At 37.9% G+C, this 15,578-nt stretch overlaps 1 protein-coding gene across 1 annotated transcript in view; it reads left to right on the forward strand.

Moving 5' to 3' along the window:
• The first annotated feature begins 3,556 nt into the window (after positions 1-3,556).
• Klhl1 (kelch like family member 1) overlaps positions 3,557-15,578 on the forward strand; it is a 477,093-nt gene continuing 465,071 nt past the window's right edge. Inside the window, exon 1 of the mRNA XM_032917698.1 lies at positions 3,557-4,213. Coding sequence (XP_032773589.1) covers positions 3,711-4,213 — 503 coding nt within the window. The 5' untranslated portion in view covers positions 3,557-3,710. The remainder of the gene's footprint in view (positions 4,214-15,578) is intronic.

Genomic DNA, 15,578 nt, shown 5'->3' on the forward strand with positions numbered 1-15,578 from the left:
ACCAACAGTGTGAACATTCCCAATAGTGTGAATACTCTCAAGAGTGTGAACACTCCCAACAGTGTGAATACTCTCAACAACAGGCTATCAGGAGCCCAGTTCTTTCATCTTCATTGCCATTGTCAATGGACATGGCATGTGTTAATTTAATTTTTTACAGAGGATATATAATCAGTTAAATATTTAACAAGATATTGTTGAAGGGTTTTATTTATGAAAAAATAATCCATGAGATCTAAGCAAATTCTTAATTCTTCTTTCTCCCTCATTCCCTTCACATACTTTCCCTAAGTCTTTCCCTCTTCCTTCCTTCCTTCCTTCCTGACCTCCCTTCCTCCTTTCTTCTTTCTTTCCTTGCCTTTCTATTTTCCTTCATTTCACAAAAGTGCCTGAAATAAAAATAAAGTTGCCATATTCCCAAATCATCTCAGTTTAAACTGATTTCATGAATCTATTTTGCGAGGCCTAATCTTTGGATTTGGTAATTCACATCAATGATATTTATATATTTTTTCTTTGACGGTAATTATTTCAGACATATTCTAATGGCTAGCAGCTTCTTTCTCAATCATAAACCCTTAGCTAGGTGTAACCCTTTGGCCTGGAGAAACATAAGGAATGGGATACAGCTTAGGAAGCATGTTTCCAGAGATGAAACGAAACAAAGCCACAGTGCAGAGTGTCAGGGAATTACAAAAGATCTCAGTTGAAGACACTGCTCAAGCTTTGCTTGCAAGATCATCTCTAATGTCTACCATATATACATATACATATATATATATTCTAAATAAATATATAAATAAAACCTGTTAATTCTTTCACCCATAGCTTTGTGACTGTTTACAATCACCATGTTTCCAATGTTCCTGTGATATCCATGGATGTACAGGTCATGGAAATTTTGCAGATACTTCCAATTAGACTTGATTGCATAAAAAGTTGTTTTGTAATTTCTGATATTTCAATTTTGTATTTCATGTATCTTCTTTGGAAAAGTAATTATTTCAAACATACACAATATATTCAGATAGAATGATAACTATAAAAACAGTTATCTTAATAATAAGTAGAGACAATGTTTCAAAATAACACTGGTATAGGCGTCCCATATTAGTTCAACTGACCAAATTGTGGTATAAACATTATATATATGTATATATATATGATATATATATCATATATATATGACAACATTCTGAATTCATCTTCATATATATGAGATACCTATCTTAAATATTTAAGTCATATAAAATATTGTTTTATAAAGGGTTAAAATTTAAGCTATGGAGTTCAGAACTAGAATTTAGAGAAAGGTAAGAATTTAAAATTGAATTTCATGTTAAGAAAAGTAAATTTTTGATTCTAGTGCATTATGGCATTAAGTGTTATGTAATGAAGAAAATCCAGAAAAAGTAGTCATGTCTAGGTAATTTGATTTCAAAATTCAAGTTAGAAAATACCTAAGGTAGACTTTTATACAGAAACCAATTAATTGAATGAAATTCAAATTTATACATTATTTCTGATATAAGGGAAGCCTCCTTGCTCTTTGTAACTGATGTTTCATATGCTTTGTTTTCTTTTTCTTTTGGTTTTGTTTTTTAGTTTCCTTTTCTTTTCTCTAAGGGAAATAGTTCATTACATTCTCGGCTAAACATGATCTGCCACCATTGTTTGTTTTAAAATACCTTTGTCATAGTTTTTTTTTTTTTTTTTTTTTTTTTTTTTATCACTGAATAGTGAAAAGAAAACTCCAAGCACAAAGGGATTTCAGTCCAGCTGTCCTGGCATAAATCAATATTTAGATACTCAATGGAGATTTTTCTTTCTTTGAAAGTGTGTCCTTTGTGATCTTAATTTCTTACTTCATTAAAATGTTCGATTCTATCTAAGAAGAATTTTCAGTTTTTCTTTGACTTTTATTTAAGCTTGTAGCTCAGCAGTGGGGTAAGAGAATAATAATCTAAGTGTACTGTAGTGTTTTATCCTCATACCTATTTGGATGTCACTGAGCCAAGGATTAGAAGAGGTGACACTTCTGTTCTCCTGATGGACGGAGCAGTGAAGTCGCAGCTTTCCGACTCTCTAGCCTTGATCAAAGGTTACCTGGTTTTATTTTGAACACTCTTGAAGAAAAATATAGAATACTTTAAAGTATTTTTTTTAAAAGGAACTATAGTCCTCATCATACTGAAAAAAAATCATAGCCTCCCTTTCCAGGCAGGCGTCTATTATCCGGATACTAGCCTTTGGTTGTAGCCACTCTTCTGTGTATTTTATACCATGGTTATGTATGAGAAGTTACCCTTTCAAATATTCTCTTATCGTTTTATTCCATTTTTGTTCTGTATCACACAATGTTTTGCTCAGGAAGCACTCACAAAACACGGATTTTGCCAAGCCTATGGCTTATATCCAGCCCATCTTCAAATTTTTGCCTTGAGTCTCTGGTCCCCGGAGGTGAGGCACTGTCTGGCTGCATTAATAACAGAGCCACAGTGTAAGTGCCAGGACGATGGCATCATCACACTGATGACAGCATCCCTGCTTTTTTCTGTGTCTCATATAGAGGAACGGAGGGCTAAAGGTTAAAGGATGTGGCTTATTAAATAATTCAAGCCATTAACCTGCAACCTGCACACTGCGGCAGCCTATTAAGTTTACACTGCCATGATTCATGTTTGGTGTTTACTGATGCTAAAGCATTTTGCCTGTTTGCTTTACTCTTATTGCTATACAGTAATGTTGAGAGGAAGGAGGGTGAAAAAAGGTGACAGACTTACGCAAGGGGACAATAAGAGCAGCAGACTCACTTGCATAAAGAAGATTGAAGTCTTCCCTCCCTCCCTCCATCTCTCAGTATAGGCCCCAGTACACATCTGCGTCACTTACAGGGGAGGAGGGGGGAGGCGCTGAGGCAGAGAGAAAAATCATACTGTGAGGACCTTGACAGCTTTCCTGGGCGGGCTTTTCTTGTGGCGGCTCTATGTTTTTTTTTTCCCCGGGATATTTATTTTTCTCCTTTACACTCTGACTATATAAATCCGCCCCTTTCTCATCTCAGAAAGCATTTGACTGTCCTCCGGACACCTGGCAAGCTCTCAGGGCATTCTCCCAGAGGACAGGGACAGGGAGCAGGTGCACAGACTCCGCTTGGGGTTGGGGATGCACTACTTCTCGACTTGAGGCTCTTTTTTGGTCTGCACTCTTCAAACACGGAACTCTGAGCTGCGAAGACGAGAGAGAGATCCGAATAGCTTCCAAACCACAGCTCGGAACTGAGTGTGTATCAGTGCAGTGGATCCAGCTGCGGCCACCTCTGGAGCTGGGGAGAGCTCAGACCTCCCTCTGCTCCTCTTGCATTTTCAGCCTCTCTTCCCTCCGGGTGGTCACCACAGGGGTCCCTGCAAGCTCCTGGTGGATTCTAAGCCCCTGGTATCCCAGGACTTCATTTGATCTAGACAGGAGCTTTCTCAAAGCTCAGTTCCCAGGAAAACGACCCGGACTGAGCCATAAGGCTCCGCAGCGCGCTCTAGGTGCTGGTGTAGTCGCCTGGTGAGGCGCACAGCCCGCTTGACCACCTTTGGCACTCCGTATACACGGGGCGCATCCTGCCTCTTTCTCGTCTCCAGAAGCCATTGGCCACCCCAGTCCGCTCGCCAGGCTACTGGTGTGTGAGCTGCAGTCCCTTGGTCCTCCGTGCATTAAGCATGTCCGGCTCTGGGCGAAAAGACTTCGATGTGAAGCACATCCTGCGACTCCGCTGGAAACTCTTCAGCCATCCCTCACCAGCCTCCGGTAGCCCAGCGGGGGGCAGCTGCCTGCAACAGGACAGCGGGGGAGGCAGCTTTGAGCACTGGGGTCCTAGCCAGAGTCGGCTGCTCAAAAACCAGGAAAAGGGCAGTGTGAGCGCTTTCTGGAAAAAACCTTCTTCCTCTTCGACATCATCATCATCCTCGTCCTCTGCTTCATCCTCTCCTTTCAGTCCGCTGAATGGCACCTTACTACCAGTTGCCACGGGGCTGCAACAAGGGGCTCCTGGGCAGGGCACCCAGCAGCCCGCCAGGACTCTTTTCTACGTGGAGTCCCTAGAGGAGGAGGTAGTGACAGGCATGGACTTTCCTGGACCACAGGACAAAGGATTGGCCCTGAAAGAGCTCCAAGCAGAGCCTGCCAGCTCTATCCAGGCAACAGGTGAAGGATGTGGACACAGGTACAGTAAGTTCCTACCAAGCAGGTGTCAGAATAGTTCCTGGTTCTCGGTCATCCTGCCCACCTCATGTTCTCCCCTAAAGTTTGAAAGGTATAGGATGAAAATCGAAGCTAGATGCCCGCCTGTTTTTTTTTTTCTTTTATTACCCAAGTTGCAATCTCATTAAAACTTTGCTCATTAATTTCCATTGGCTCAAACATACACTGTTTTAACAAGTTTTTAGACTTAAAAATATCGAGTGCATATGCATACATTGGAGAACCTTCAAATTGAATGGTTCTTATTTTATAGATTAGCGTGTTCTTCCCTCACCCTCTGTCATTAAGTCTTTCCATTATCTGCTGTGGGTGAAGTCAGCTTTGAGCACCATCAAAGTGCATTTCCTGTACTCTCCCTGTGGCTGATTGAGCATGATTGTCTCGAATAGCTGTGGTTTGACTCTGTGTGTGAGAAATAAGAACAGAAAGATTGTCAGAGCTCTGTCCCTCCCCCTAAGAGCTGTCACCCTATCACGACTACCATCCCCTGAACCACTTTCTGCTCACTTTTGCCTCTGTCCATGTAAGTATTAGAATTAAACTCCACGGACATTTCTCGGCAGCTATTGTGATTTCTTTTGGCTCAGTATAGAACTCTGCATAGAAAAATACTGAAGTAGCATTTATTCCCAGTTTATTTCAAGCATGACACTTTGCATGGACTTCTGCTTCACTAAAGATTCAGAAAAAAAATCCTTGGAATACAAGCAACTCTTGAGTTTCACAGTTTGTAGGATACTGAGTCATTATTATTCCAAATACATCATTTTCATTTGAGCATATGATGAGGATATGAAAGGATTTGCATTTAGATTCATATGATATCAGAATACATTAGAGAAGAAGAAATAGAATAGAAATTCTAGAAACTGAAATCTAATGTGCTAAAAATGTTGAATTACCTCTGATAAACAAATAAGAAACAAGAAATGTTGACATTTTTATTTAATTGAATCATTATTTCATAAACAACATTGTTTGGAAAATATATATAATAACACGATATATATTGTTCATCACTTTGATGAACAGGATACTATAAGTTACTATTATCTTTAACATCTTTTGTCAAATAGCATTGGGATTGTAAGATGTTTGTACACATTCTGATATATATTAAAATGATTAATATTGCAATATAAGACCATTGATTATTGAAGAAAAATTACTTTGCAATGTTCAAATATGTCAAAAGTTTTCCACATATGATGCCTGAATTTAAGTTTTTCTGTTATCCAGTGAAGTAAGAGTTGACTAAAATGATAATAAGCAGATGCCATAAATATCATCCAACTGTAAGAGTTCATCTATTCACTAGATACTTAGGATGCATAACTATTTTGTTTTTGAGTAAAGAGAGAAGCTTAAGGGGTAGAGAATTTATGAATAACATTTAGCCTCTTGTATATTTTTAAGCAACAACTTCATTGAAACATATTTTTCACTTTTATTTATTCTTTGGTAATTTCATACATAAATACAAATAATTAAATCATATATATATATGTATATATATATACACACACACACACATATATATATCCCCTGTTCTATACTAAAACTCTTAAACTCTTCCTGGATACTTACAGAAACGCAATTCATTTATTTTTCCTTTTCAAAGATATCTGATACTCAATTAGCTCAGAATATAGCATAAAGTACCATAAATGCACATATATAATTAAAATTTTCAAATCAAATAGAAATAGCTTGCATTTTTAGAATAGCTGTCTGTGATATTAAAAAAATACCTTTGCCTTATGAAATTTTAATGAGTAAAGTAGTTTGGGTGTCAGCAGTTTATAAAAGCTTTAATAAAGTTGGAATTGGCAAATACTAAAGGAGAACTGAGATAATAGATCATAATCAAGTTTAAAATGTAAAACTAATAACCAAGAAGCCAGCTAGGAATAATCCGTCAGGCTTACTTTTGAAAATACCTCATTTCTTTTAATCACAAGTAATTTTGTGAGTGGCAAAAATCCTGAAAACAATTCAATTACCGACTGAAATCATCTTTACTGTTGGAATCAGAGCATCATAAAATTTTGTATACTGAATCTGTTCAAAGTAAACTTCAGTTCCTTGAAATTTCTACCAAAATTTTCAGGAATAAAAAATAAACGTGACATCCATTCAAGCTACTACTGAGAGCATGTTTTTTGTCTTTTCTACAGTTTTACAGAACATCGACTCAGTGCTCATGATTGATTGAGAACCATCCAGTAAATGTAGCAATTAGTCATTCTCAGTACATGATATTTTAATTTCTAATAATCGTAGGGCTCATTGCCCAGGCAACATAGAAATTCCAAAGTAAAGCACTGAGAAGAAACTTTGTTTCTACTTACAACTTTATTCTATCTAATCTGGAATTTAGATCTAACCTGTGGGAAAGCTGTATACTATCCATAGTGAAGAACAGTATACAAACGAAGCAGCACACATGGATTTTTCTTGTTTATATCACTAAGATATAAAATATGATAAAATTTATTATATTTCTCATCAACTCTCCACTGTAAAAGTTATCTCCACCATAAAGCGAAGTGAAGCTTCTTTTTCTTTTTCTCTTCTTTTTATTCGGTCTGGCACCAAATAGAAATCCTGTTTTACACGAGTGTGAATCCTCAGTTGGTTAAAGCTGTGTTTTTAGAACCGCAGGTGGAGAACACTCAGAAGAAAGGAAGCTACTCATAACTTTTGAATACTGGAATGATCAAATTGTCATGGATTTGAAACATAAAGATTCCATGCCAGACATGAGCCAACTTTCAAAATGGTGCCATCTCACCCTACTCAATACCTACTACTTTATACCATAAGTCTTAATCCTCCACTGTCTTCATCATAACCTTTAAGATACTTCTACAAAATAATTTATGTATATCTAAGTCCAAACTTAGTTAAAGTATATAATTCCATATATATCATATATTTCCAAAATTCTAACAGTTATGAAAAAGACCCAAAAGCAATATATTCTCGCATTCATATTTATATCATTTATATAATACATGATATTGTATGATATATATATATATATATATGTTTATATATCATAGCTTTATAATACTAGTAGGAAAAAAGTCCCGTGTTTCACTGTTTGTTCTTTCTACTTTATTTCTAGTATAGTCACCTGATTCCATGATTCCATATTTCTCTCTCTAAATCTATACCTCCTATGATTTCTAGTCTCATACATTCACTTTTCCATCTGACCTCTAGGATGAATGAAGAAATGGAAATTTAAATATATTTATATGCAGAATTTAATTAAATTTCCTATTGTCTTATTCAATTTCTTTCTCCATTTCAGGAACTCTTCATACAAAAATTATCCAAACTCAATGATCTTCTGTATTACATCATTCTCAAGCTTCATTTTCTATTATGTCATCCACTCACTCATAAAACCGAAGTTAATAAAAATGATAATATTAGAGAATGATCATCTTTTCATATTCATTGCTTTGCTACTGATTTACCCCCCCAAGAATTTTTACCGAATTAGAATTATCAATTCCGAAAATTACTGATCACAGTCCAGATCATAAAATGCTCACTGGTCAAAATGGTGATGAAAAAGTACAATTCTTAACTTCAAAGAGGCTAAGAGATGGTTTATTCTGGAACCAAACATGAGTGATTGTGTCCTAGCAACACAGGTTTATGTTACCCCAAATCCCATGTTCCAATGTGAAAGCAGTTCATGAATTTTTTACAGTAACTGAAAGAAGACCGTGCTGAATAAATGCATGTTTAGAATTCAATGGTGGAAACATAAGTAGATAGTAAGAGCAAGGTGAAATCTCTCTTATAGGCATTGGATATTATCTGATGACTTTTCGCCTTTAGCTTGGCGCAAACCAAGGGTTAGTTAAGTGAATAAATTCCAATGTCTTTTATCGGTTAGTCACAGGGTGTTTGGTCTGACAGAGAATAGGAAAAGAATGGCGATTTAAAGGGCTGTAGATAGCCCAAGATAAAGTGTAATTAGGTTCTGGACCTGCAACTGTTAGAGCTATTCACGGTCATCGCAATTTTTATTTTGCCCTCAGCCTGTTCAGATATTGCTTCTTCTAGGAATTTTGATTTATAGAAGGTAGGTACCTATGGTAGGTATGACTGAACGTTCATCTGCTACCTGGACAGCACTCCTGACAGCCATTCACCTCTGACTATTTCAGTGTCTTCTGTATAAATGATCAGTGCACTGGCCTCACAAACTAATTTTCTCTTCTCAGGTAGTTGTGCTTCCTCAATCAACCAGGTGCACATTTGGTTTTCTTCATTAATGAGATGTTTTGAATAAAGCATCTCTACTATTCCTAGCAAAATCCTTCATCTAATAAAATCACACACTCTGTTTTATGTTTCTCATCAATTTGTATGAAAGAGAATAACACATGTTAACATCTGTGTTGATTTTACCATGTGTCTCTAATTGAAAATTCTAAGTGGTGAAACTGTGACGATTTTGTGTATCTCTTTGCTTCTGTCTTAAAACATGTTCCTAAATAGCAATGTGCAATAATGAATATTTTTCATGATCACATTGGCTGCCACCAAAAACTAGGTCGGTTAATGAAAGTGTAACTGCTGAAATTTGGTGCTTGTCAATTAAAAATTGTTACAATCTATGACCGTGGTGTAGTTATGTATTTCATTGGAATTAGAAAACACACAATTATTTGTTGATATATAGTTTGTTGAGTGTATTTTAGCTTTGTTGATCAATAGTATGTCCTAAAGTGGAAAAAGTACTGCTTCTAGGTAGTAAACGTTTCATAGAAAATATGTTCCTGAAGGCTGAAAACATTTTAATTTTTTTCTATGAGATTTTCATTTGTGTTTGCAATGTATTTTGATCATCATACCAACCCCCATTTCTGTTTTGTATTTCCCTAATCTGGATCATCTCAAACTTTTTTCCCTTCCATTTCATCTCTTCTTTATTTTATTATATCATTCTACTGTGTCAAATTATTGCATCCCAAATATGTAAGATGGCTATTAGTACATTCTTCAGTGTGTGAACAACCTACCAGTGACCACAAACCCCAAGAAAAAGGCCATCAATCGCCCTTGCTGCCAGTGCTTTCTATATAACCTCAGCTAGAAATGGGGCCACCTGAGACATGCCCCCTCTAGTTGGAGTTTTGACTTGGCGGATCTTTTTCAGGTCTTGTACTGGTCACCAAAACTACTGCTATAGGTTCATTAGGACAGCAGATGAGCTACCTGTTCCAAACATTCATCTTCATAGCCTTATGCACAATCTTCCTGCTCTTAAATTCTTTTGTATCACTTTTCCCAGCTGTTCTCTGAACCCCAGAGGAGAGAACTGAGAAATAGATGCTTCATTTATAACTGGTCACTCACAGTCACCTCTTTGTATCACTTTACCCCATTATGAGTCTGTATTAACTACTCTCCACTATAAAAAGAAGCTTTTCTGATAATGGTTGACAGAAATTTAAAACAATGAGAGAATTGTTTGACGATATGACTACCAACGGTCAGGTTTGACATCACAGAGTTAGCTGGAGCAGGTAGCAAAAGGGGATATGGTGATGTCGATTGGGATTATGCTCATAGCAGATGAGGCCCAGTGACCACAATGGGTGATTTACAGGGTCAGCGCCACTGACAGAACAAAGCTTAATTATCTGGAGCTGGCAAAAATGCCCAGTTAGAAACTAAACTCCTTTATCTCTTAGGTGTATGTATTATGTATGTATGTATGTATGTATGTATGTATGTATGTATGTATATATGTATTATGTATGTGTACACACACACACAAACACACACACACACAGACACACACACATTTGGTGGATTGGGCTGAGCCCCCAAGCTACACTTTATTTCTTCTCTTAGGCCTGCTTATAGCTTCTTAGACAAATTACTTCATAGATCAAATGTTACACAAAATGGAAGTTACAGAAAGAAGTTGATGTTAAGTTCAAAGCAGCACTTCATTCTATAAACTCATTATAAGTTCAGAGCAACAGTTTCACATGGCCTTGCTTCATCATAGTGCACACCTATGGACTCATTCTTGAACCTGACCTACAATGAATGTTTTTCCTTGGTCATAAATCTGTTCCAAGCTTGCATTCTTATCCTAGTGTGAATAGCCTGTGACACATGAAGGTTTACAGAGCTCTATTTGCAGCTTTTCAGAGAGCTAGAAATTACTTGTATAAATTCAGGAATTCTATAAAATCATTATCAGGAATTATTAAATCATCGTTTTGTCTAAGCAGCATTTCTACATAATAGTACATCTTCATTGATCTGCAGAAAATCTGCCAAATGGGGTGGGCTAATGTTTAGGAATCATTAGGCTGTGTAATAGTGACAAAAACGCATATAATTAACAAAAAGGATTTCAGGGACAAAAATCTCTGAAAGCCCTGCAATTCAGAGCCTAAACATCAAAGCCATGCAAAGTGGTGGGTCAGAAAACTTACTTGCATGCCTTTAGCCCTTCCTAGATGGCTACTGATATATGACCATTTAGCAAAGGGATAGTAGTAAGTTGCCCCTTGAATGTGACCTCCTTAGCCTCAGAACTTTGACCAGGTTACTAGGTAAGAATTACTTCTTGTGGCACAGAATTGAATTTGGAGAGCTGCTGTATGTTCTATAACATTCATGAAGCTATTGTATCAATAAATACATCTTGTTTAGATGATCAGAATTGTAGCATACAGGGTCCATTCAGAAGTGAATAAAAGCATCAATGCCTTGCCCCCACCCCCATTAGCTTGCATGGCACTTTTTGACATTATGAAAGTTAGCCATCCGAAAGTATACTGCCTAGCTTCAACATCAGGGAGAGTAGTTTCTGGACAGAAAAAGAAAGTTAAAAAATAAGGATCATTTTTTCTATATCTTGCAGTGAAAAGTGTGTGGTTACTTCAGAAACAGGATCATATCTTTCAGTTATAGTGCATATCGAAGAGACAAGTTAACAGCCAGTGTGCTGCTTTTAAATTCTCTGGGCAATACACTATTCTCTGAGTTATTTTTCTATTGCTGTTACAATACACCAAAAACATGACAAATTTAAAAAGGAAAGCATTTAACTGGGCTTATAGTCAGGGGAGTAGAGTTCATGATCATGGAGTTACAGTGTAGAAGAAGAAACTATTATGGGAAACTCACTAGAGATGACCACTCCAATTCAGTTTATAGCTTATTGTGAGTCTTCTTCCAGCCTGCAGGGACTACATCACATATTCAGACCTAAATGTAACACCTAAAGTCCAGAGCACAGGGGTTTGAAGGCAAAAACAATGTTCTGGCATTTTGATATGCAGCTAAGTTGGGAGAGCTCTTTGCTTAAGCAAGCACTTTAACAGAAGTGAAGATAAGCAGTTAGCTAGAAAGTGTTCTGCACAAGCAGGTATTTTAACAGAAACTATGTTGAATTAGCTAAGATATCTTGACCTTGGATTCTTAGAAGAGATATGGGTAATTTTTTACAGACATCTCTATCAAGGAGACCAACCTTAGTTAAACCTTGTGTTTTCAACAGAAACACAAAGTCAAGGAACTTCCACACTGTCTTGTACTGACATATTCTCTAGTTGTTCTATGGACAGGAGTAAATTTTATTAGCTATCCATAGCTAACAATTATTTCCTGAGGTATTTTCCATTAAATATTGTAGCAGTCCCTGTTGTAGTGGGGTGCTTTGCCCCATCCTGAGACACCAGCAAATATTTATAGACTAAACCAGTAGTAGTTCAGATTTCAGTGAAGCCCCACTCCCAATGTTTTGGACATCTATTTGCTCCATCCCAGATCCCTTATGGGATTTTTCTTCCACTTTTGAGTAGAAGGATCTTAGTATACCTGACACATCTAAAAGTGATGACTTAATTAGGCTTTACAATTTGGAACATAGTGACTGGATCTGAGTTCAGCAGTCTCTGTGGCTCTTGGGCGAGTGTCTTAGTAAAGATTCAAAACTATTTACCTTTCTAGTTTTGCAGCATCCATCATTTTGAGTTTTCCTACTTATCCAGTTCTTGTTTCACACAACTGATCTCATTCTCAGCTACATTCTGAACTGTCAGGTAAGACTTACCAATACATGGAATAATCTGATTTATTCTGAGGTACTTCCCAGGCAGAAAATGCAGCTGCTCTGTTGACTCTGGCTCCTGGAGAAGACTTCTTTTTTGTATCCTATTAAAAGGATGATGGGTACCCTCTTGCATAACCAGATAGTTTCCAAAGTGGCTAAGAGTCTGTGGTAGTTTGAATAGGTATGGTCCAATAGCCTCTTGTATTTGAATGCTTGACCTATAGGCAGGGACGTCATTAGGAAGTATGGCCTTGCTAAAGTAGGTGTAGCCATGTTGGAGGAAATATGTCATTTTGGGGTTGCTTTGAGGTCTCCTACGCTCAAGCTACAGTCAGCATGGTACACTGTCTCTTTTTTCTGCCTGGAGAAGATGAGAACCCTCAGATCTCTCTCCAGTACTATTTCTTCCTGTACCCCACTGTTTCTTGCCATGATGATAATGGAATAAACCTCTAAAACTGTTAGCCCGCCCCCCCTTATATGTTTTTCATAAGAGTTTCCATGGTCGTGGTGTCTCTTCACACAATATCTTATTATATTTCTTCTATATTTTTATTTCTTTTCCTACTGTGATTAGCAATTTTCTTCCCCTGTATAGAGCCCTTTGTATATGGGCCATGGTGAAAGCATATCAGCTCTCCACATGCATGGTGATAACCTTGTATTTCTCCAAGCACAGTACATACATCAAAGCTAAAAGTTCAGTTCATTTAGCTAAAGATACCTAGTTTAAATATTGAGCTCAGATAGTCTTAAGGCATCTCGACTGACCCTGCCTAACTGTCCCATCTTGGAAGAAAGTATTCCCATCTATGTAAGTTAGGGTTTTTTAGAACCACAGAACTTGTAGAATGTCTCTATATATTGAGAGAATGTATTGTAATGACTTATTGTTTACAGTCCAACTAACCCAAAAGTGAGCAGCTGTGAATGCAAGAGCAAGAAACTAGTAGTTGCTTAGTCCCATGAGGCCAGTTGTTTCAGCTGCCCTTCTGTATAAGCTGGAATCCTAAAGAAGTAGTTTTCAACAGATGTGCTCTCAAGTGGGAGGAAATGAGGGTTTTCCTTCTTCCTTTTTCCTTATATAGGCATCCAGTGAAATGTGTCCCAGATTAAAGGTGTGTACCACCTTGCCTGGATCCCGAACTTGATTTGTCCCTGCCTGGCTTTGAACTCAGAGATCTAATTGTTCCATCTCTTGGGATTAATAGTATGTTCTACCTTGCCTGGGCCTAAGCTTTTCATGGGTACGATGCCTCAAGATCTGGATCAAATGTATGCCCTCCATGTCTGGATTGTAGTTTATTCCAGATGCAGTCAAGTTGACAACAAGAAATAGCCATCACACTATCTGTGAAGAATATCCTGTCCAGTGTCCTTGATGCGATGTTAGCCAAATCACTCCTGGTAAACTGGATCAGGTCATTCATCATAAAACAGTTATTCAGGGACTCACAGGATCTTTCTGTGACAGGGTTGAACCCAGGCAGGGTTGAAGCTGGTGTCTTGTGAACTGAATGCAGGATTGATCCAGATACAGAGCCTGGGATTGGTTCACTGGGACATCAGCTATCCACCACTCAAGTAGGTCTCAACAGAGTTCAAGGCTGTCAGAAGCAGTGTAGGCCTTAAAGTCGATTTGTCAAATATTTTTATGAGAAAAGTGGTGGTGGCAGCTATGTTACTCATACACACTGAATATCCCATTTCAATCAGGTACAGTCTCCTGGACAGATATGCCGTAAGTTCCTTCTAGGGTCTCAGGGTTTGATTCAGGACTCCTAGACAGTGTCTCTGGCCATATCCATGTACAAGCGAAATGGCTTAGTAATGTCTGGGAGGGCCATGCTAGGGCAGACATTAGGACCTTTTTCAAGGCTTTAAATGCTCCCTACTAAGTTTCAGTTCATCACAAAAATCTGCAAACCCACAGTGGACTTGGCTATCCCAACAAATCCCATTATCCATAGCCAAAATTATTAAGCCACCGTAGGAATTTCTGTACTGGTTGTTGTTGTTATTACTGTTCCTGCTGCTGCTGCTGCTGCTGCTTGTTTGTTTGTTTCTTTGTTTTATCAGAGAGTGAAAATTTGCAGGTCTTTGCAAGATGGCTGAAATTAGGTTGTGGCAAAGCATTTGCTGCCTTTCCTCTGAGTTGTAGACTTGTATATGACCCCAAGGATGCACAACTGAGAATGTTAAAAGGCCTTAAAAGGCCTTCTGTTGGCAGTCTACATTCCTACTAAGTTCCCAGAGAATCAAGGATGCAATCTACACACTGGAGCCAATTGATTTGTGGATAAATCGTCTAATTCCAACAGATATGCACCCAGGGACCCACCCAACAATGCTGACTATTCCCTGAAGTCCTTCTGGTGGTCTGTTTTCCCTATTCCTGCTCTCGTTTAGTTTCTCAAGGGCCCCAATCACAACAGAATTGAGTTTCCCTGACTTTTGTCAGCTGCATCGTAGTTCTTGTGATACTTAAGAGCAATAAAAAAAAATGCATCTTATACATTCCTTCAAATTATTCTAATTTCTTAGGATTTCTCTTTATGCCTCGGGATGACTGGATGACAAAAGCAACATTAGGGTATACTTGTTTCAGTGTCATCTGAGGGTATGGGGGTGACTATTCAATATGTCTTACAGAGCCTTTCCAGATTTCAGTGAGTGATTTATGAAGTCCTTGAGTATCTTGACCTAACTTAAATCAGCTGATAAATTTTCTAGCTGTCTCTTTTAATTCTTCCAATAGCATTTAATGCCCCTTTACCTTGGTATTGGGATCCGAACTGGTCACTCTATCTGTGCCTTTGCATCAGAAAATACTCCTAAATAACTTTCTACTTTCCAGCAGGATTCATTCTTGCTCTTTGGGCATAAACATGGGAGCTAGGAGCTACTGGCAAGGTTCCCAAGCTGTCTATTGTGTATAGAAAACAATTTCAACAAGCTAATAAAGGCTTGCAGCTTTTATGAGAAAGGAAGATTTTGGGTCATCCAATTAATATGCCTTTGGTAGCGAAGAGAACATAAACCTCAGTGTGTATTTCGTAGTGTGCATAGTAATAGTAATAGCCTACCACAATTCGCAGCCACAGTTGTTGCCAGAAGGGTGAATAGCATCAAGATTAGGCAGCCTGTTTTGCCCTGTGAACATTGGGGGCAACTGTGGCTGTAGTATTCTGAAGGCTCACTCCCCTTTCTACTTTGGATC

Source organism: Rattus rattus, chromosome 12, assembly GCF_011064425.1.
Source record: "Rattus rattus isolate New Zealand chromosome 12, Rrattus_CSIRO_v1, whole genome shotgun sequence".
NCBI lineage: Eukaryota > Metazoa > Chordata > Mammalia > Rodentia > Muridae > Rattus > Rattus rattus.